Below are 23002 nucleotides of genomic sequence, written 5' to 3'. Positions count from 1 at the left end.
GCGACTTAGCAACAAGTCGCGCTCCGTTCTGTACTATGGAACCGTTCTAATAGGAGCGACTCAAGTGGCTCCGACTTAGAAAAAAGGTTCCTGTACTATTTTTGGGGCGACTTCAGGCGACTTGCATTGACTTCTATACAGAAGTCGTTTTGCAAGTCGCCGCTGATCGTGTGCAGGTCGCGTCTGTGAGTCGTGCTGCAAGTCGTGCCGCCCCTGTGTGAAACGAGCCTTAGAATCTGAAAGAGAATAGATTTGTTAAGGAAAGCACAACACAAACCACCAACTATGCAAATAAAAAATATGTTTTTAATCGTTTTTTGCCATACATTACAACTTTTCCAGCACCTGAGATAAAGAATAAAGATAATAAAAAAACATTTGGGTGCAATCTGTATTTTCCTTTAAATTCTAAGAATGCAGTTTTAAATGTTAAACCTCAGATGTAAACCTATAAAAGGGACACTGTCAATAATTTGTATACAGTTACTTAACTTTTCATGTATTCTATATTTTTCGTTTTTCTTTTTTTTTCAAACCCTACTGATTTTTGGGGCATTTTCCCTGACTACCTTTAGCGCAGATTATGTGATTAACAGCAAGTTACATGTGTGGCACTTGAGCACCTGGGAGTGGATACGTTTGGTTACAGTACAGGTCCACGTTAAATCAATTTCACATAAATCAGGTTTAAAGGATTTGAAAATCCTTAGCCACACTGGAGTGTGTGTGTGTGTGTATATATATATATATATATATATATATATATATATTTATTTAGTGTGTGTATTTTGTGTGTGTGTGTGTGTGTGCATGTTCATGTCCCTTTCATTTGATTCTTTTTCAGCGTTTGAGATTTGTGGCTTGGCAACGAAAAAAATGTAATTATAAAAGCAATAGAGGGTCTATGATGCTACTTTATCCAGTCCTGAAGAAATCGCACAGCCTACCACGCAGTAATAAAAATACAATATTTCAAATAGAGAGAAAGAAAAATGTCCTTGGTTTGGGGAATGTCTATAGCAAAGAAATTTTAAATAATGTAAGAAGTGCAGATTGTTAGCGTTTTGGTACAATCAAGTTTCTTATCATGTCGAAAGAGTTTCCATCCGGATGGACAGTAATGACGTCTTTTCCTTCTTGAAGGACTTGGAGGAAACCAGAGTCGTCTAAACCAACAATCCAAGCTAACGGGCCATCTTCACCACCAAGCCGGACTTGCTGCCCACTGCAAAACACATAAGGTCATGTCATTTGGGTGGTGAGGACAATGGTAGAGTTACTATGGCAGTAACAAAATGTAGAGCAACGTTTGAGGGACCCAAACCTAAAACTCCAAATTACCGCATATACTTGCGCATAAGCCGACATTTTCAGCACATTTTTTTTTACGCTGAAAAAGCGCCCCTCGCGTTATACTCGAGTGAGAGTCTCCTGCTGTGTCATGTAGTCTTAACTGTTCGGTGGCTGACCATTGTAGCAAAGCCCTGTCTCCTCCTCATCCATGATAGACAGAACACCGATACAATCCTGGGAAACTGAATCAGTGTTCCATCTAGCACGGACGAGGAGGAGGTGGGGCTTTGTTACAATGGACGGCCGCCGAACAGTTAAGACTGCATGACACAGCGGGAGACATCTGCTGTTTTGGTTATCAAAGGTACAGATGGGCACAGAGAGGCTGCAGATGGGCACAGTGAAGCTGCAGATGGGCATTGTTTATCCAGTAGCTGCTGCATTTCCCACCCGAGGTGTATACTGGAGTCAATACGTTTTCCCATTTTTTTGTGGTAAAATTGGGTGCCTCTGCTTATATTCCGGTCGGCTTATACTCAAGTATATATGGTATTACAAATTTCAATCTACAATGGTTTTAGCTGTAGTCCTCATAAAAAGTAGACAGCACCTTAATCAGGAATGGACTGTCACAACAAAAAGTTAAAAACAAAAAAACAAAAAAATACAGATCAGCTCCACTGGTAGTAGTAGGGTACAATTGCTTACACTATGAAAAGGGGGTGTAGGTGGTATGACAGTGGGCATAATGGCCAGGAGAGGCGTGTGGTATGATGTTGAAGCCCAACTGAAGTCTCTCTTTTTTATGGTTCTCTACTGCCATACAGTATATATCGATATCTAACTTATTTTTGCTTGAAAATACTTTGAAATATTGGTTTCTCCAAGTGAACGTGTTCTTCCTGCCCTCCCACTCTAGTGCTTAATGCTGAATTCACCGGACAGTGCAGTCAGACTCTGGTGCCTATTGGAAGTCATTGCAGTCATTATTATACACACTCTGCAACTTCCATGAAGGAGGTTGTTAGCATAATGTCTGCCTGGGTGATTATACATTAGTGTCATTTCAAGAAAGCTTTGAAGAGGTTTTCCACATTCATGCAGAAAATGCAACACCTAAATACTTTCTTCAAAGGATTAGTTCACCTTTCTAGAAAGAAAAATAAAAAAATGCATATTTTTGCAGAAAAAAAATGTGCATCTACTTTTTTTTTCTCCTGCAGGAGCCTAGAAAGCATTGCACCTGTGATCAGCGTGGCATAACTCTCAACTTTTTGAGATGGGAATGAGGGACACCTAGCAGCAAAAGTATGCAAGCTGAGGACACACCCCCTACCATGCCCCCTTAAAGGAAAATTGTACAAAAAATACAAGATTGGTTAAACCCCCCAAGTGTTTTTTTTTACCACTACTATTCCTTTATATTGGCTTTTGGAATTTACAAATGGAGCAATTTAGAAACTGGATGAAAGGTTTAGTGCTGGAAAACACTTTTTGATTGGTAAAAAGTCAATTTTATATACATCTATATAGATCAGACCAAAACGAGGGACAGATAAGGAGGAATGAGGGACAGAGGGACATTTCTCCAAATCAGGGACAGTTGGGAGCTATGGTGGTGCACTGTCAGGCTTCTTCAGACAGGCCCTGCAGCTTTCAATCCATACTTCCTGATACAGACTGTCTGTTTGAAAGCTGCAGGGCTTGTGAATGAACTACAATGGTGCTCATCAGCAGTAGTTCATTCAAAACTTCAAGCCATCTGACGTGGTGGCTGATCGTACCTGTAATTCATTCATTCACAGGAAACAGCGAATGAAGGGTGGAGTCCACACAGTCACGTTGTTTCTGAATTGTGTCAGCGGGTGCGGGGTGAAGATCCCCCACCCGCTGTCACGCTGATAGAAGTCCTAAGACTGCTATATACTGCTGATGAGAAAAGGTATTGAGCAGTTTATATTTTTTTTTTTTTTTATAAATGTTTTTTATTGAGTTTTAGACAGACAAACGAACATTCAACAAAAAAAAACAAAAACAGTGACATGCCACATTGTTATGGTTAGACCCACGCAGGGGTCGTCAAGTGATTCTAACAGAATAATCGACACCTGTAGCACATCCACAACAACATTCACTAACTTAGTGCTAGGTTGGCTCCCGCTCCATATAACAACTTAGGACCAATTTCTGTAGTCGGGCCGCAAGTGGCCCCAGAATAATTGAACTAGGCATATAGGATTGGTAACACTAAAAAACCAAGACATTGAAGTGGAGCAATGCCAGGGGGCCCTCCCCATCCACACTCCCATCTTCCCTCTGGATGACATCCCGGACCTGTTAATCTGTAGTCACTGTGGAGGCATCAGCCAGCCACTTAGACCACACTTTCATGTATTTTTTGGGGCAACCCCTGTTATGATACGTTTCTTTGTAATGTGGTAAGACTTTATTGACATGGGATTTCCACAGTTGTAATGACGGCGGGGCCTGCTTTTTCCAGCATAAGGTGATCATTTTCCTGGCATAAAAGAGTAGAAGTCCTATCAGGGTTCTGTCTGCTATCCTGGGGGCCACCCCCCCCACCAATCCCAGAAGGCATATCCGTGGGGTCTGGGCTACATCTATTCCCACCACTTCATGAATTATGGATAGTACCTGTGACCAGTAACGCTGAATTACCGGGCAGGACCAGAAGATGTGTATAAAGTCCCCCGGATCCCCAGTGCATCTCCAGCATTCCGAGGACAGGGAGGTTCTCATTTTATGTAATCTATACGGGGTAATATATGCCCGGTGTAGAATTTTGTATTGTATGAGGCGGTCACGAAGGGATACCAGGATGGTGAAGGGAAAGTCCCACATGTCCTCCCAGTCCTCGGAATCCAGATCCGATATGTCTTGAGTCCATCTCTGCCGGAGCTTTGACAGATCTGGATAAGAGACCCTAATAAGGTGCGCATACAGGACCGAAGTCGGTTTCCTAGTACATTCAGATCTTGTAATCTTTTCCAGGGCGGATTGCACAATTTGCGTGGTATTGGGTACCACTTGAGCCTTGAAAGCATGGGATAGCTGCATATAGCGGAATAGATGCGAGGGGGGTACATTATTGCGAGATACCAGGTGATTAAAGGGGTGTATAGTCGTACCGGTCGTGAGGTCAGATAAGAGTTTTATGCCACATCTGGCCCAAATTTTGGGGTCTGGTAGTGAATAGAGGTGGGGTAAGGCAGGATTATTCCATAGGGGGGTGTGCGGGGAGATTGCAGTCCCCGGAAACCCCTCCAGTCCCAGTCCCGCCCGCCAGGCCCTTAGAGTTGTGTGCATAGAGGGTGTCAGGTCATAGGGGGCCCTGGGACCCCGCAGGGGTAAGTGTGTCAGGGCCTCCACGGATCGGACCACCGCAGCCTCCAGAACCACCGCAGTGTTGGACAGGTCTGGTGTCATCCACCAGACTACCGTGACCAACTGTGCTGCCAGAAAATATTTCTGGCAGTCAGGAAACGCCAACCCCCCCCGCAGCACCGGACGCATCAGCGTGGATAGTTTAAACCTATGGGGGCCGGAGCCCCAGAGGAAGGAAGAGAACAAACGGTTCAATTTCGTAAAAAATGAGGAAGGAATCCATTGTGGGGAGTTACGGAATAGATAGGTAAATTTAGGGATTATCTTCATTTTGATGAGGTTAACGCGGCCTAAGAGGGATAGGGGAAGGTTTTCCCAGGCTTTCAACCTAGCCTTGACATTTTGAACCACCGGATCTAGATTGAGGGGGATAAAGCTGGATACGTCTCTCGAAACCCTCACTCCCAGATACACCATGTCATCTACCCATTGCAGTTGGATATTTGGCGGGGCTAGTCGTTTTGCCTCAGGGTCAATAGCCAGTAACTGGGACTTCGTCCAGTTCACCCGCAGTCCAGTTATCCTAGAAAAGTCAGTCAGTACTCGCAGCGCTCCCCTAAGAGAAGGGCCTGCGTCATTCAGAAAAAGCAGGAGGTCGTCAGCATACAGTGCCACCCTCTCCTCCAGCCAGGCCATTTTCAATCCCTTGATATGGGGCGAGACCCGCAATGCTTCCGCCACCGGTTCCATAGCGATGGCGAAAAGTGCTGGAGAGAGAGGGCAGCCCTGCCTGGTACCCCTGGACAACGGGAAGGGAGCAGAAACATCCCCCGCCAGCCTAATGGCTGCCTTTGGGGATCTGTACATAGTCTGCAGCCACCCAATAAAAACCAACGGAAACCCCATCCTCCGCAGAACCTCCCAGAGATAAGGCCACTCAATCGAATCGAATGCCTTCTCAATATCAAAGGAGGCAACCGTTCTAGTGCCCACATTATCATGTTTGGCATGGAGATTGGTGAAAAGTCTGCGGAGGTTGATGTCCGTCGATTTCTGGGCCATGAACCCTGTCTGGTCAGGGTCTATAACGGAGGGCAGAAGGGGGTTAAGTCTAACCGTGATTAATTTAGATAAAATTTTAAAGTCAGTGTTAAGAAGAGCAATGGGTCTATAGGAGGCGCATTGTTTGGGATCTTTATTGGGTTTGAGAATTAAAATGACATGGGCATCCGCCATGGAGGGTGGGAGCGCTCCCCCCTCCAGACACTGGGTATACAGGTCAGCCAGTAGAGGGGCCAGGAGATCCGCGTGGGATCGGTAGAACTCGACGGGCAGACCGTCCGGGCCCGGGGCCCTCCCAGCTGCGAGCGAGTTAATAACAGCATGCACTTCCTCCGCAGTAATAGGTCGGACCAGATGGGACCTCTCCTCATCTGAGAGCCACCCCAAGGCCAGGGGGTCCAGGAGAGGCGCCATCCCACCCGGATCCACAACAGGAGGGAGCGTGGAAGTGTATAATGTCTGATAGAAGGCCCGAAACTCCCTTAGGATGTCCTCCCGGGATGTAAGAGAGTCCCCGGTAGGAGAAACCAATTCGGGAACCAGGGTCATAGGGGTATCATGGTGAGACATCATTGCCAGTAGCCTACCATTCCTATCACCCTGCTCAAAAAACTTTTGTTTAGACTGAAAAACCTCCAACCGGGTAATCTCAGAGAGGTGGAGGTGGAGACACCGTTTTGTGGAATGAAGCCAATCGAAATTGGAGACCGAGGGGTCAGACCCATAGGCAGCAGCTGCCTCCTCAATCTCTCCCTCCAACTGGGTTTTTGTGACCTGCTGAGTTACCTGGACCGCCTTAATTTCTGACATATATTGCCCTCTAATGTATGCCTTAAAGGCATCCCAAACTGTGGGAGGAGAGGATGACCCCGCATTAAGTTCCCAGTATTCTCGCAGTGCATGTGGGATGCGCTTCGCTATCTCTTCATGGGAGATCCACTGCACCCCAAGGCGCCATAGGGATCTGTTGCGACGCTCCGTCGCCCGCATAGTAATTTTGAGGGGGGAATGGTCAGATAGCCCACTAGGCAGGTATGTCGCCTCTACCACGTCTGATAACATATGTTGATTTGCGAACGCATAATCTATTCTAGAGGAGGTTTTGTAGGACGTAGAGAAGCACGAGTAAGCCTTAGTACGTGGGTGCAGCCATCTCCACACCTCCGTAACCCCCGCCGCGTCTGTCCACCCCATCAGGTCTCCCCTAGAGGATTGCGACGGAGTGGGCCTATCAAGATCAGGGGAGAGGGTGTTATTAAAGTCTCCCAGGAGTAGTAATTTAGCTGGACAATACGGGGTAATCCTCTCCAAAATAGTGTACAACACTTCCGGTCTAAAAGGTGGCGGAATATATACCCCCACCAAAATATACCTTTGTTGCCAGGCCGTGAGTACCACAATTACATATTTGCCATGAGGGTCCGTGTGAACAGCTTCCACTGTACACATAAAGGATTTGTTTATCAGAATGGAGACCCCCCTGGCATATGAGGAATACGTGGCATGAAAAGTCTTCTGAACCCAATGTTTTTTCAGAGTCAACAACTTACTCCCCATCAGGTGGGTCTCCTGTAGGACCAATATGTGTGGGTTGTGCGTCTTGATATACTGGAACATCAGTGCCCTTTTAAACTTAGAGTTTAGGCCCCTAACATTCCAGGACACCACCGACCAAGTACCCAGATCATGTGACGCCATAATTCCAGGGGGGAGAGTTTAGCAATCGGATGATTGAGTCCCACCTGAGACCCACCCGACAAGCAGTGAAAGAGCACGAGCCAACCGCACATAACATATACAAACTACAAAAAACTTTACAACTTCCCAAGCACTGGGTGCTTTTCCTACCGGTACCCGGTGCCCCCCAAAAACACTGGGGGTGGACCAGGAACCGGTCTATACCCAAAACTAACCGTAACATTGTGGAGTGTGAGCCCAAACTCTAGGCCACACTACAGTCTTCCGCAGAACCGCGGATTCAACCTTTGAGGCGTGTATTCGGTACCAACACTCTGATGTCCCCTTGAACCATGGAAGTCCGCCGAAGGGCCTGAACCGCCCCCCCTGGTATACAGAGGCCCCCTAACGTGGGGTGGGGGGGGGAGTAATATCCTTCCACGGCAAAAAGGTTCAGTGAGAATGCCTCCAAGGGAGTGGAGAGCAGTTAGTTCCCAACTTCGTGTAGATGAACCCAATCGTAGGGGGTTCAGTGGGGGGTCACCTATTCAAATACCTGTGAAGTGGCTCCGGTATTAAGAGGAGCTTGCGCCAAGAAAAATAAGCCAGGTCCAGGGTCACACAGTGATCGTCTCAAGGATAGGCCATCAATGCAAGGTGGTCAGCCAGGCGTCCGCGTCCGCTGGGTCGTCAAAGAATCTGAGTGTTCCATCATGTTGGACCCGCAGGCGGCTAGGGTAAAGCATACTATACTTTATGTTCTTGTCCCGGAGCCGTCTACGAACATCATTGAATGTTTTCCTCTTCCGCTGCAAGTCAGCCGAGAAGTCAGGGAAAAGATGAATGGATGCGTTTCCATATGTGAGAGTAGGATGCTTGCGGGCCTCCGATAGAATTCTGTCTCTGTCTCGATAATTGAGGAAGCGGACCAGGAAAGGCCTGGGGTGGTTCCCAGGGATGACACGTCCGGAGGGCACCCGATGGGCTCTTTCCACCACATAGGTAGGAGGGACCTCGGTGAGATCCAGGAGATCTTTAAAGAACCCTTCCGCGAAGACAGCCGGGTGATCCCCTTCCTCTTTCTCGGGCAGCCCCAGGACTCTAACATTGTTCCGTCTGAGCCGGTTTTCGGCGTCATCTGACTTCGCGACAAGGGACTGTACTGTGCGCTGCAGCTCAGCAATGGAGGAGGTATGTGCGGCAGTAAGATCTTCCGTGGCGGAGACTCTGGTCTCAGTTTCAGTCATTCTCCCTCTGATTTTATCAAGATCATTCCTGATAAAGTTGCACTCCTCTGCCAGGTGGTCAATACGCACAAGCAGTGACGTTCTGCTCTGCTCGATTGCAGCAAGGATGGTGGCCGTGCTGTCCTGCGGCGGGGGGGCCGACCCCGTGGCTGCCGGTGCCTCCGTAGTGCCCATCTCCATCTCAGACAACAAGGCCCGGAGTCTCCCCACAATCAAATGGTCCGGCTGGCTAGGATCAGGAGATAGTGGAGGCAGGCGGGGTGGGGAGTCAGTCTCCACAGCCCTGAAGTGCTTTTTCCCTTTTTTGGAGGGGGGTGACATCTGACAGGACACAAAAAGGGGGGGAGACCCCAACACAGGAGCACGGGGGATCACCGCTCACAGCCCAGGGGAGCACGAGGCACCCAGCCAGGGGGGGGGGGATGTCACAGTCCAGGCAGGCAGATAACAGTCCCTTGCAACCCCCCCACAGCAAACACCAGAGCAGAGGCAGATGGAGATGGAGATATAGCTGGTAGAATGGTCAGAGAAGGCCTCAGGCAGGGGGGGTAGAATGGACGCTGGGGAGGGAGACACCAGGCCACAGTGCACACCCTGCAGCCCCCACAGCAGCCCCCTCCGCTCAGCACACTCAGTCACTACAGGAAGGCAAGTGGAGGAGAAGGTAGATGCAGGCCGGAGGATCCCCGAGCTCAATTTAGGGCTTGACCGGCCGCGACACACTTCCGTGGGGCAGCCGTGCAGGAAACAGCGGTGTCCGGCGGGTCTCACTAGGCCGCAGTAGGCCGCAGCCGCCACGAGCGCGTCCAGCGGCTCAGGAGGTCCGCGATTTCGGCAGACAGGCGAAGGGGCAGGCAGGAGGGGGAGAGGGGCACCGGTACCTGGATGGATGGCAGTCTCTTACCCCAGGCCTGGAGCGGTTCGATGCAGGAGATCCGCAAGATGGCGGCGGTTGCAGGCCCGAGCGGTGCGCGGTCCCCCTCGACCAAAATTCCTCCCAATTTCACCTCAGGGCTCTGGAGGGGACAGAGAGGAGCAGTTTGCAGAGTTGGAGCGGTGTTTTAGGGCCAGTAAAAGCCGGGATGGCAAAGGATGGAGTACAGGATTCCAGGAGCTCTTCACAAACACGTCTGTCGCCTCTCACATCCGGCCACGCCCCCGAGCAGTTTATATTTAATAAAATTGTATTTCCATGTTCTGTGGGAGACCAGATATAGTGGATTAAAATAAGACTTTAATAAAAATCAAATGATCCAGTATATAGCAGGCTTGCATAGCTTTAAGGCTTTGTAAACCAAAATGTGTTTTTGCCATAAATCATTGATTTTTATTAAATAAACTCTGCGGATTGTTTATTGAGAGTTTACTTTTTTTAGAATCAACTTGATAAAGATTTTATCACATCCTGTTCTAAAATAATTAATGCTTGCCAATGTGGGCTATATTGCTGAGATGCAGTCTGGCCTTGGAAGCCCAAATGGTTTCTGTCCAGTACCTCCAGAGAGAGATCTGTGTCCACAGATTTTCATATCGTTCTGACTAGCAAAGAGGCATATTTTTCTAGACCTGTAAACCTAAATTATTCTTAAAATATGTAATATCTACAGTGCATCCGGAAAGTATTCACAGCAGTTCACTTTTTCAACATTTTGGTATGTTACAGCCTTTTCCAAAATTGATTAAATTTGTTATTTTCCTAAAAATACTACAAACAATACCCCATAATGACAACGTGAAAGATGTTTGTTTGAAAACTTTGCAAATTTATTAAAAAGAAAAAAAAAGAAAATAATAATGTAGTTTGCTCAAAACTTTGTTGAAGCACCTTTGGCACCAATTACAGCCTCCAGTCTTGTTGAGTATGAACTCCAGATGGGCTGCCATGTGCCTTTTACAGACGAGTGGCCTCCGTCTGGCCACTCTACCATACAGGCTGGATTGGTGGAGTGCTGCAGAGTTGGTTGTTCTTCTGGAAGGTTCTCCTCTCTCCCCAGAGAGACGCTAGAGCTCTGCCAGAGTGACCATCGGGTTCTTCGTCATCTCCCTATGGCCCTTCTCCCCCGATTGCTCAGTTTGGCCGGGGGGCCGGCTCTAGGAAGAGCCCTGGTGGTTCCAAACTTCTTCTATTTACGGATGATTTTTCTGTACCCTCCCCCAGATCAGTGCCTCGATACAATCCTGTCTCCAAGGTCTAAAGACAATTCCTTGGACTTCATGGCTTGGTTTGTGCTCTGACATGCACTGTTAACTGTGGGACCTTATATAGACAGGTGTGTGCCTTTCCAAATCATGTCCAATCAACTGAATTTACCACAGGTGGACTCAAATCAAGTTGAAGAAACATCTCAAGGATGATCAGTAGAAACGGGATGCACCTGAGCTCAATTTTGAGTGTCATGGCAAAGGCTGTGAATACTTATGTACGTGTGATTTTTTTCATTTTTTATTTTTAAGAAATTTGCAAAGATTTCAAATAAACTTCTTTCACGTAGTCATTATGGGGTATTGTTTGTAGAATTTTGAGGAAAATAATGAATTTAATCCATTTTGGAATAAGGCTGTAACATAACAAAACGTGGAAAAAGTGAAGCTCTTTGAATACTTTACGGATGCACAGTATCATAAGCTATTACAATGAACTCTTGATTTACAAATACTCTGCATTTTTATTAGGTTAATTAATAACGAATACCTTGATCAGCAATGCATATAACTGTGGTGTGTTAGGAAGACTATATCATAGATGAGGAGGTTTAATGTTATGGGAAGGAATGACATTGACATTTGTGACGTGTATCAATGACACATACATTCACCAAGGTATAAATACACAAAATGGCTTTGGTTTTATTTCATCAGTGATTTTTGATTGAAACCATTTATTTTTATACTACTAGTCTTTTAAACATTTACTCGTTCTGCTTCTAAAACGCCCCTATTCCACACAGTCATACAGTAGGTTTCATGGTATTCATACAGTGTACATAAAGGCATTTTGATACTGGTTTGATTTATATTTTGAAGTTGATTATTGCTTCTAATTACATCTATACTAGGGGTGAGAGGAGCGATTGTGGCTACTTTGGTTTTGCGGTCTGTAACATTTTGTTGATGTAGACTTAAAAGAGAAGTATGGGATTGTAAAAATGAAATATTCATACTTACCTAGATGACTGCAGCACCGATTCCAGCTGCAGCTTTCCTCCGCCACCTCTAAGACAGAGAAATGAGCAATCAAAGACTGTTGATCACTCAGTTCCCAGTTTGCAGAGAGCTGGTGATAGTCAGCAGCGCTCTACTCTGCCCCCACAGTGCTCACTGGAGCGCTGGGCTGTAGAGCGGCTAGCTGAGAGGCTGCTAGTCTAGGCTTTTGGGAAGATCCCGACCATATGGTCAGGATTTTTTTCAGAGCCTGGACCAGGACTGTGACATCAACCGACAGTGGGCTTTAGCCTGTTATCAGCTGAAAACGTGTCACAGGAGTGCAGAGCGAATTGCACTCCTGTGATCCACAGGAGAAGTCAAGGAAAAAAGCTTTGGCTATACTTCTCTTATAATTTCACTCACAGAGCTGTTTAGGTAAAATTTGCTTGTAAAAAAACATACATTTATGGTTTATTTAGTATAGTTTGTTTTTTTAATTTAGTATTTTTTTTTATTGTTTTTTTTTTTCATTTTTTGGAGTGTGTGTTTGTTGTGTACTGTCACTTTACATTTTTAATTGATCTTTTTTTTTCTCTCTGTTAGCAATGTAAAAAGCTAATAAGGAACAGGTTTCTGGTAAGATGAACAGATACAGGATAGTTGGAAGAAGTTTCTGTAACCCTCAGGAGCCATTTATATTCCATTGCACACTTAAAAAACTACCAATTCTGTCTTTCATATTGACTCCAAGACGTTTCGCAAAATGGACAAACTAAGGCCCCGTGTGAACAGGCAAATGCAACTTGCTTTCAGATGAATTCTGCTTACAATTGACATCATCCTGGAAGTCCTCTGAGATCCTTCAAAACTGCCTTGGACCTGCACTTGACCTCCACTTAACTTCCTTCTTATCTGCATCAACCTGCTGCAAGCTGTTTTTGCATTCCCATTGATTTCGATGTAGGGAAAAGCAGTTCTGATGCAAAAAAAAAAAAAAAAAACCCGTACATAGAACCTAATAGGCTCCTTTTAACATGGTTGAAGTCTTTTCTGGACAGCACCTGAAGTTTAGTTACATGGAGTTGCTCCTCGTGGAGGCATTGCCTGGCCACGTGACTGTACATTAGACAAATCATGTTTACCCATCACTTTCTGACAATGTCCTTATCTTCATGATAGATTAAATGATTCTAAATGACACATGTATAATTTAAAACACGCAATTCCACACATGACCATATAGAGTCTGATAAGTTATCTTGATGTTTTCAACACGTGAACTTTTGGTCCACATTAAGACATGGGCCTGGAACAAAGACGAAACCACCTACCTGTGTACCCAGTATTTGTAGTACATAGGTAAGACGCCACTGGGTCCAATCAATTGAAATGTATTAATGAGGGCCTCTAGAGCAGTCACAGACCGGGCTATCAGCGTATCCACCCTTAGAGGTTCAATATTTGTTTTATAGCGCCTGTTGTGTTCTGAGATGAGATCGTTGATACAGATTGTCGGGTTGCTGTTACAGACGTTGAACCCACAGCCTGAAAAGAGATTAGATTGTTAGTACATGGACTCATAGCAATGGAAAAGTCTGATTATTCTACCACTGATGAACTTGTCAAGGACCACCCCAAAGTGTAAAAATAGTCAGTCCTACACCCAAAGGGAAAAAGAAATACATCTCTTGGTTGTCATGCAGAAAAGAACTGAAATTTGAAATTAATGGTGATCTGTGCCTGGACATTTCAGTACCTTTACTGGCCTGCAAGATTATATTTCTGACATGTCATAGCAGCAACATAATTCTTCTAAGAAGCTGTTCCTTTGTTTGCAGTCCTTAAGCCAGTGACTTTGCCTAGGCTGTGATGTCAGACTCTTGCAGGCAGGAGAAAGCATTTCCTAAATCTCTCATCCTCCAGTGTTCCAACTGCAACAAAGCCAAGAGCTGCACAGAGATCAGTATTTACATGACTGTGCCATCCTTTTGGAGGAGGCAGTTTAAAGCATGTCTATGAGTAAGCACTGATTTCAGTGCGAAACGCGTCAACATTTTTGTTCCATAGTCTCTTTTTTTTTGCTGTGGTTCGTGTGATGTGATTTTTTACTTGAAAAATACAGGCACAAATTACTTCAGATCCGATCCGGAGTGCGGCTGTCCAGAGTTTTTCTTTTTCCCTATCTAGCAGGTTAAAGCATTGTCAGGGGGAGTACTGTCATCTCTGTGAGATGTAACCATCATAGCATTTACACATTACTTACCATGCATGCAATTAACATAAAAAAAAATATATATAATTCTAGGTCCACTTTAAAAAACATATTTTGAACAGTTGACAGCTGAGAAAAGTGATCAAACTCGACATGTGCAAGAGGGGTCTGCATGCTTACAGTAAATTACATTCTGATGTCATAGATCCGTGGTCTCCAAACTAGGGCCCTTTATTTGCCTTTATCAAGTTCTTGAGGGATAATTTTTTGCCACTGGCACCGACAATGGGGCATAATTCCGGCCGCTGACACCAACAATGGGGCACTTTTCCTACCACTGACACCAACTATTTCTTCCCCTAGTACCAAAGATCGGGCATGGTTTACTCCCACTGGGCACAGCTTGGCCCACCTAAAGTCTGAAGGACAGTAAACTGGCCCTTTCTTTAGAAAGTTAGGAGACCCCTGTCTTCGGTGAACCAGGGGGTAGATGCAACCAAGCTCCAAATAAATAAAACAACATCACTGCTAGAAACTCAAGATCATCCTGGATGAAGGATAAACTCAACCATTGGGTTACTTTTTTGCTTGGCCCCGACAAGAATAGAGATTCAAAATGCAAATGTTTCATCACTGGAGACTGGTGATTGGTTCTACAAACAGACCCTGTCTCAAAATGGGCCAACAGTTTTGAAAAGTAAAAAAGTGGGAACATTTTTTTTAAATGTCAGTGATTGAAATTTCGTTGAGACCTGAACAAATGTAATCACCAAAAAATGCTGGAATCCCTTCCATCATGTATATAAAACCAAAACACACACACCCCTAGAGGTTGATATTCTAAAGCCCTGGTGTCCAACCTGCATCCCTTTGATGCTTGTTATGTAGATCTCAGATCCTATTACACTAAGGCAGGGATATGCAATTAGCGGACCTCCAGCTGTTGCAAAACTACAAGTCCCATCATGCCTCTGCCTCTGGGTGTCATGTAGGGATGAGCTTTGTGTATCGGCTGTTCGCCCGTTCAGCGAATTCCGAACGTTATGGGCCGTTCGCACCAAATTCGTGTGGCGCTCACGGCCCACAATGCACTGCGATGGCGCAGTGCATTGCTGGCTCATGATTGGCCAAGCATGCACTGTGACCCCGCATGCTTGGCCAATCACAGCGCCGGCAGCGAGGAGGGCCATGATTGGCCACAGGCAGGATGCCTGTGGCCAATTATAGCTCAGGCTGTGTAGTACACCCCCCACACTATAAGGCCGCCAGCGCGGTGGCCTTGTGTAGTGTGTTGGCATCTGTAGCAGTTAAAGCGGGATTCCACCCTAAAGTGGAACCTCCGCTGATCGGATCCCTCCCCCCCTCCGGTGTCACAATTGACACCTTTCAGGGGGGTGGAGATACCTGTCAAAGACAGGTATTTTCACCCACTTCCGGGCATAGACTCCTGTGGGAGTCTACGCCATTTCCTGCCCTGCCGCGCTGTCTGCTGGGACACACACGGGTCCCAGTGACAGCGCGGAGATTTCCTATTGCGCGGCGCGGCTCGCGCATGCGCAGTAGGGAAACGGGAAGTGAAGCCGATTCGCTTCACTTCCTGATTCCCTCACCTAGAATGGTGGCGGCAGCAGCCGAGGGCCGAGCGATCGATCGGCCTCGGCATCGCTGGAACCCGGGACAGGTGAGTGTCCATTTATTAAAAGTCAGCAGCTGTAGTATTTATAGCTGCTGGCTTTTAATATTTTTTTTTTGGTGGAATCCCTCTTTAATGGGTGTTCTGTGTACCTTCAACACAGTATACACCGATCGTTATCGGCCGATTTTTCGTTCTTGCTCTTCTGTAGTGGTTGTTGTCTGCGTGCCCTGACAGCAGTATACACAGCTATATTCACCTATATATCTAGCGATATATCTATCTTTTATAATAGAGCTGTCAGTCAATGTTAGGAGATTGTGCGTGCTGTCTGCATGCTCTGAACGCAGTATACACCGCTATATCCACCTATATAGCTAAATATCTTGCTCGTTTTAAATAGAGCTCTCAGTCAGTGTTAGGAGATTGTGCATGCTGTCTGCGTGCTCTGGAAAAGACGGACGGCAAAACAAATTATACAGGGGTGATAACCCTTCCCTATGTTTTCCAAAAAGCTTAAAAATAGTTTTTTTGACTGGAGCTACACTTTAAAAATGTACCAGTTGAAAATTACAAACCGATTCAACTTAACACAACAAACCTACACAGTCCCTGTCTTGTTTGCACCGCCTGTATACTGCTGTTCTGAGTATATAGGGCCTGGGGGCCACACGCATTGCCTTTTTTTAATATGGGTACGGGGTTCCCCTTAATATGCGTACAAGACCCAAAGGGGCTGGTAATGGGCAGGGAGGGCTACCCATGCCATTTTTCTCAATGATTTTCAACCATATTGCAGGAACCAGATATAACATTAAAACCGCAAGCAGCTTTAAATGACGTTATTTCCATTAAATGTCATTTTGTGCAGGGACTGTTCTAAACACCGGAAACACGTGGCACTTCACAGGCATACTACAGACACCCCCCAGGCACCATATTTAAAGGAATATTTCACTTTTTTTTTTCATTTTAATCGTCATTAAAATCAGTGCTCCCGCCAAAACGGCCGTTTAAAAAAAAAAATTTGCATTGACCCATGTCCCCTGGGGCAGGAGCCAGGTCCCCAAACCCTTTTTAGGACAGTATCTTGCATATTAGCCGTTAAAATTAACACTTTTAATTTCGAACGTTCGAGTCCCATAGACTTCAATGGGGTTCTAACGTTCGTACGAATTTGGGGTCCGTTCGAAAGTTCTGGTGCGAACCGAACCGGGGGGTGTTCGGCTCATCCCTAGTGTCATGCTTGTGGTTGTCAGAGTCTTGCTATGCCTCATGGGAATTGTGGTTCTGCGACAGCTGGAGGTCCGCTAATTGCATATCCCTGCACTAAGGGATAGAGGCGGTTCACTTAGCTTAGTGCATTATGTGAAATCATGTCATCCAATCATGTGTAAGCAAACATTATGTGCTTTTTTTATTTTTTTATTTCTCTTGCACATATTTGGACATTCAAAGTGAACTCCGCTTCACCATTTACTAACATTCTCTTTGCAACGTTAACAGCTTTCACTCCTTTAGTAAACCAAACCCATAGTCAGTCTCTGATAAAATTTCTCTACAATGCATAAACGTAAATGAGCTTGGATGATTGTAGTAGATATATTTGCCTATAAGATCATCTGGTAGAAAAAAAAATACCAAATATTGTAATGAGTCTGATAACAAAATAAATAATAATTTGTACCGATGAGAATATGAAAGGTATTCCCCATGAGTGTTGAGTTGACCAAGACTCCTCCCAGCTTCATCATGTTACTGTAGTAAATATCGTTTGGCCATTTCACTTTTAATTCAATATCCTGCCATAAGAGTAAAAAAAATGAAATGCAATATAATTGTATTATTTAAGCATTTCTTACAAAACAGATTTCTAACCAACATGCAAAAAAAGCAATGCAACCGGCAAAATTCACCCTGTATCCCAGGACCAACATTCAAAGATTTAGTCAATGCAGTCAATAGTAAACTAACATTGCACTGGATCAACCTAATGTTAGTGTAACATACTTGATTCAAGTCATGTGACCAAAAATCAGAACACCATCAGGTCCAGAGGTACTCAGATTCCTGGTCCTGAAGCAGCCATGTTGGGTTATTTGATCTGCAGCAGCTTTGCCTCATGGAAACGTCTTCATTTACTTCCACCGATGTCCTAGATTACTTTAATCATTTCAGTGTATTGCCATCAGAGCCGGGACAAGGTCATCCAATGCCCAGGGCAAAGTTCCAAACTGTGCCCCCCCACCCCCCTCGTTCAGGAGGTGCAAGCTTAACGGATTCTATGCCCAGCAGTCACTCACTTGTCAAATCACTACTTCTGTCAGCCTTGTAAAAGGAGGAAGGCACCCCCATCCCTACAAGAAACCATTGCACCCAGGGCAGGTGGCCCTTTCGCCCACCCCTTGTCCCAGCCCTAATTGCCATGGCAAGGTCAGGACAAGGCAAGGTCAGGACAAGGCAAGGTCAGGACAAGGCAAGGTCAGGACAAGGCAAGGTCAGGACAAGGCAAGGTCAGGATGGCAGTTCAACTGGATCTGTTGTGATAGGTACATTTTTACACTTAGGGTCTGAAGTGGACATAAACTGATTTTAAAGTGTATGTAAACCTCAACAATGATTCTTCCAGAAAGCCAGTAGGCTTTTAACTACCTGTAGTGAAGCTCTGTTCATAATGAAACACCAGAGAGTCTTCTTAGCCATGCCCAATTCACGTCTGTGTACTACAGAACCCTCCTCATATTGTGGAGATGAGAAGTGGGGTATTTGTAGAGCAGCCTAGAATTACACCCCTGCTCTTCAAAAGATACAGTACAGTAAGTGAGCGCTGTCACACTAGGAGTTCGTTACTAGCAATATCACTAGGTTAAAACAAACAAAAAAAAAAGCCTGAATTAAGAAAACAAATTCAGCCACCACATCTAATAACTGGTAAGCTGCAATACTGTATATTCAAAAAAAAATTATTGGGTCCAAGTACACTTTAACCACTTTCAGGCCGGACCATTTTGCTGGCTTAAGACCAGACCACTTTTTGCAATTCGGCACTGCGTCGTCTTAACTGACAATTGCGCCGGTCGTGCAACGTGGCTCCCAAACAAAATTGATGTCCTTTTTTCCCCCACATATAGAGCTTTCTTTTGGTGGTATTTGATCACCTCTGCGGTTTTTATTTGTTAAACAAAAATAGAGTGACAATTTTGAAAAAAACTCAATATTTTTTACTTTTTGTTAGAATAAATATCCCCTAAAAATATATATAAAAAAACATTTTTTTCCCTCAGTTTAGGTCGATATGTATTCTTCTACATATTTCTGGTAAAAAAAAAAAAAAAAATCGCAATAAGCGATTATTGATTGGTTTGTGCAAAAGTTATAGCGTTTACAAAATAGGGGATAGTTTTATGGCATTTTTATGAATTTTTTTTTTTTTTTACTAGTAATGGCCGGCGATCAGCGATTTTTATTGTGACTGCGACATTATGGCGGACACATCGGACATTTTTGACACATTTTTGGGACCATTGTCATTTATACAGTAATCACTGCTATATAAATGCAGTGATTCCTGTGTAAATGACACCGGCAGTGAAGGGGTTAACCAAGGGGTGGCAGTGTAGGGATTAAGTGTTCCTAGGGGCGTGTTACTAACTGTGGGGGGCTGGGCTTTGTGTTAGTGAACACTGATCTCTGCTCCAATCACATGGAGCAGAGATCAGCGTCACTTGTTGCTAGGCAGAACGGGGAGATGCCGTTTACAACTGCATCTCCCCGTTCAGCCGCCCCGTGAGACGATCGCGGGCATCCCCGCGGCGATCGAGTCCGCGGGACCCACGACCGGACTCACGGGGGTCCCGACCGACAGCGCGCACGCGATGGCCAGGCAGCATATAAAAAAGGACGTACCTGTACGCCAATATGCCTGCCCGTGCCATTCTGCCGATGTACATTGGTGTGCGCCGGTCGGGAACTGGTTAAAGTAATACTAAAATATTTTGTTTTTAAATAACAAACATGTTATACCTCCTGCTCTGTGAAATGGTATTGCACAGCACAGCCCCTTCCTTCTCCTCCTTTTCTCTGGTCCCCCACCGGAGCTTTGGACTTCCCCTCTCTGCTGAGTGCCCCCATAGTAAGCCGCATGTTATGGGGGTACTCGTGTGTGTAACTCTGCTCTGTGTGTCCATTGACAACCTCTGTTCCCTCCTCATTGGCTGTGATTGATAGCACCAATGGCTCCTGCTGCTGTGTCTGAGCCAAAAGAGGAGGGATAGAGTCAGGATCTCTTGTGCACACTTCGCTCAATTGAAATCAGGCTCATGTAAGTATGAGGTGGTAATAAAAAGTTTTGAGACTAGTTTTGTAACATGCCAACAGATGGCAGCATAAGGCTGCATGCACCGTTACAGGGAGCACCATCCTTCATAAGTCAGTGTGCCATAAGACATCATCCCGTGTACACTAGGAGCTGTGCAACTGGTGCTATTCTGAACATGAGTGTTACAACGTCTGCTATTTCATCATGCACAGCAAGTTAGGACTAAGAGCAAATTCTGTGTCAAACTGGGCAAATCTGTCACAGAGACGTTTTAGATGATTCGGCAAGTTTATGGCGATGCTGTAATGAGTCGTTCGAGGTGTTCTGAGTGGCATGCGTGCTTCAAGAGTGGAAGAATATCACTGGAAGACGTCGAGAGACCAATTGGCAACATGTGCTTAACAGGCTTCAAAAAGAAGACTTCCAGGACACATTCCAGAAGTGGCAGGAACTCTGGGAACGCTGTATTGCTGTGCAAGGGGACCATTTTGAAGGTGATAGTGTAAACGTAGATAAAAAAAACGAGATTTCTTGTATACAGACCTAGTCTTGAAACTTTTTGATACCACCTCATATAAAGCGGGATTAGGGGGAGCTGCCCACAGTTTTTTTACCTTTGAATGCATGAAGGTAAAAAAATCTTCTTCTGAACCACTTTAATGCCCACATGTTGAACTGTCTTCTAATTTCTACTAGTTAAAAAAAAAGTGGAATTATACCCTAGGCTGAATAATAGACCACTGTTCCCAACAAATCAATAAACTTCAGCTATCAAAGCACTCGTTGCAGCTGTATCAACCTTGGTAATTTGTCCCCCCACAAGTACTGGGCCAGGGAAATCAAACTGAACTCTCTGTACCAGTTCCATGGACCCATACCACTGCAGCAGCCTTCAAAAGCCCCTCCATCTGCTTACATTTAGCGGCCGGTCTTCTAACATTTCACAGAAGGTCCCTCATGGGTGAGACGGAGCTATGTGTCCCTTATGGCTTACAAAGATTTAAAGGAAAAATGTTTGAGGTTTGGAAACAGCGACAAGAGGCTGAGACGGACTTGCTGGATTATAGGGGAGTGCATAAAGGTAATGGATTGAGAACAGAGTGATGTTCCAGTCAACCAGCCATGAACGGCTCTGACATTTCGAACTCTCTGTCCACGATAAGACCCCTAATCCCACCATCACGCTGACGACTGATGAATAGGCGCAAGTCATGCAGGATGGGAGCCGTGAGCAGAATTGTGGAGTATATAAAACGTCCTGGTGTAAATGCTCGGAAATCATTGGTTTTAGGGAATATGGGAAACATATGCTAGTGTTAAGCACTGCTGTAGAAAGGCAAAGGTTTACGGTTAGCAGTTATTAGGACATGGAAGCAGCAGCAGAAAGAGCTACGAGGTGCTGGAAGACAGCTGACGGCCTCAATACATCCAGTTAACCTTCTGTTCATCAACTCCCAACAGCTACACTGCACAAGTGTCCCTCTATCACACTGATATCAACGTAGACCATCTGGGAGGGAAATGCTCCTTGTTTTAAAAATGCAAAAATTACGATCGCAATAATATGATTTTATTGAAATATTATAATACCGTATTGATCGGCGTATAAGACGACCCCCTTAATATTCCAGTGAAAACATAGGTTTTGGCCTATACTCGCCGCATAAGACTAACCCCCCTTCCGAGGCAACACCTGAGGCAACACCATTTAAAAAAAAAACACATCTAATTTGATTTAAATAATTTTAATTAAAATGGTTATGACTTACCGGTACCTAACATCCTTCAAAACCTTCATCATGTTCATCCTCTGACATCATAAGTTCATCAAAGACATCTTGTGGTACATTTGTAAGACAGTCATCATACGGCTCTAATTCCGAATCAGATGGTGTGGCTTCAGCTTCGGCTTCGGCTTCCCCTTCATCTTGCCACAAGTAGTCGTCCTCCATACCATCCAATGAATTTGATATACTACACTTCTTGAAAGACTTGATTAAGGTTTCTGCATCAATATCATTCCAGGCTTTATGACAAAGTTACACAAAACATCCAACTGTGGAGCACGCATATTTCCTCCTTTTGTGAATGACTTTTCGGCGCTAACCATCCACTCATTCCACTGTTCGCGAATACGATCTTTAAATGGCTTGTTTAGGCACACATCCAGAGGCTGCACCAGCGATGTCAATACGGCAGGTATAACTGGCGCATCTGTGTTTATTCTGGTCAGCCTTTCCTTTGTGCTTAGAGTTAAATGAGCCCTGAACATATCCCACACCAGTAGGCTACATTCTCGACGAAGTCCACCTGGTCGCCTACTCCATACATTTTCAAGCCATAGCTTTACCCCTTCTTCATCCATCCAGCCATTTTCATTCACATGTACCAAAACTCCAACATGGAACTTGATTTTCGTCATTGATTTTTGGCATTGTTTTCCTTTTAAAAATAATCATTTGTCTTAGTTTGGTGCCATCAGCTTTACATGCTAGTACCACAGTAAAACTGGACTTCTCATGTCCTGTTGTTTTAACTAAAACTGTTTTTGCACCTTTTGAATCGACAGTTTTATTTCCATCCATATCGAAATTCATAGGAGTCTCATCCATATTTCTGATCTGACTTAACGCATAGCCATGTTTCTTGCGCTGTTATATTACATATTGATAGAAATTACCGTATTTATCGGTGTAAAACATGCACCTTTTCCCACTGAAAATAGGGGGCAAATCACGGGCGCGTACCTCAGAGGGGAAGGAGGGGGAGGAGCGCCACTGGAATTCACCAAGCCCTCATCTCCTCTCCACTCGGCTCTCACGTCACACACATAGTCCCACCTCCTCCACCGGCATTGGACCAGTGTTCTGTCTATTACAGGAGCTGGTCCAATGCCGATGGCGGAGGCGGGACTGTGTATGTGACTGCCGACTGAGAGCCAGGTAATCAGAAGATGATGGCTCGGTGATTTCCTGCATTGAGAGACGGTGAGGCTTAATCAGGTAGCTGCATTGAGGGGGGAAATGGGCACAGGTCAGGCTGCAGATGGGCGCAGATGAGGCTGCATTGAT

At 45.2% G+C, this 23002-nt stretch overlaps 1 protein-coding gene across 2 annotated transcripts in view; it reads right to left on the bottom strand.

Moving 5' to 3' along the window:
* Positions 1-284: 284 nt before the first annotated feature.
* The window catches only part of HLCS (holocarboxylase synthetase), a 289685-nt gene continuing 266967 nt past the window's right edge, over positions 285-23002 (bottom strand). For both annotated transcript variants that reach the window (XM_077479916.1, XM_077479917.1), the window contains 3 exons: positions 17301-17415; positions 13100-13313; positions 285-1225 (listed from right to left, as the gene is read on the bottom strand). In XM_077479916.1, the coding sequence (XP_077336042.1) occupies positions 1057-1225; positions 13100-13313; positions 17301-17415 (498 nt within the window). In that variant the 3' untranslated portion in view covers positions 285-1056. The remainder of the gene's footprint in view (positions 1226-13099; positions 13314-17300; positions 17416-23002) is intronic.

The sequence above is a fragment of the Lithobates pipiens genome, unplaced genomic scaffold (assembly GCF_037356315.1).
Source record: "Lithobates pipiens isolate NorthernLeopardFrog02 unplaced genomic scaffold, aLitPip1_a1.2 Scaffold_16, whole genome shotgun sequence".
Taxonomy (NCBI): Eukaryota; Metazoa; Chordata; class Amphibia; order Anura; family Ranidae; genus Lithobates; species Lithobates pipiens.
This window is presented reverse-complemented; position numbering and strand designations above follow the sequence as displayed.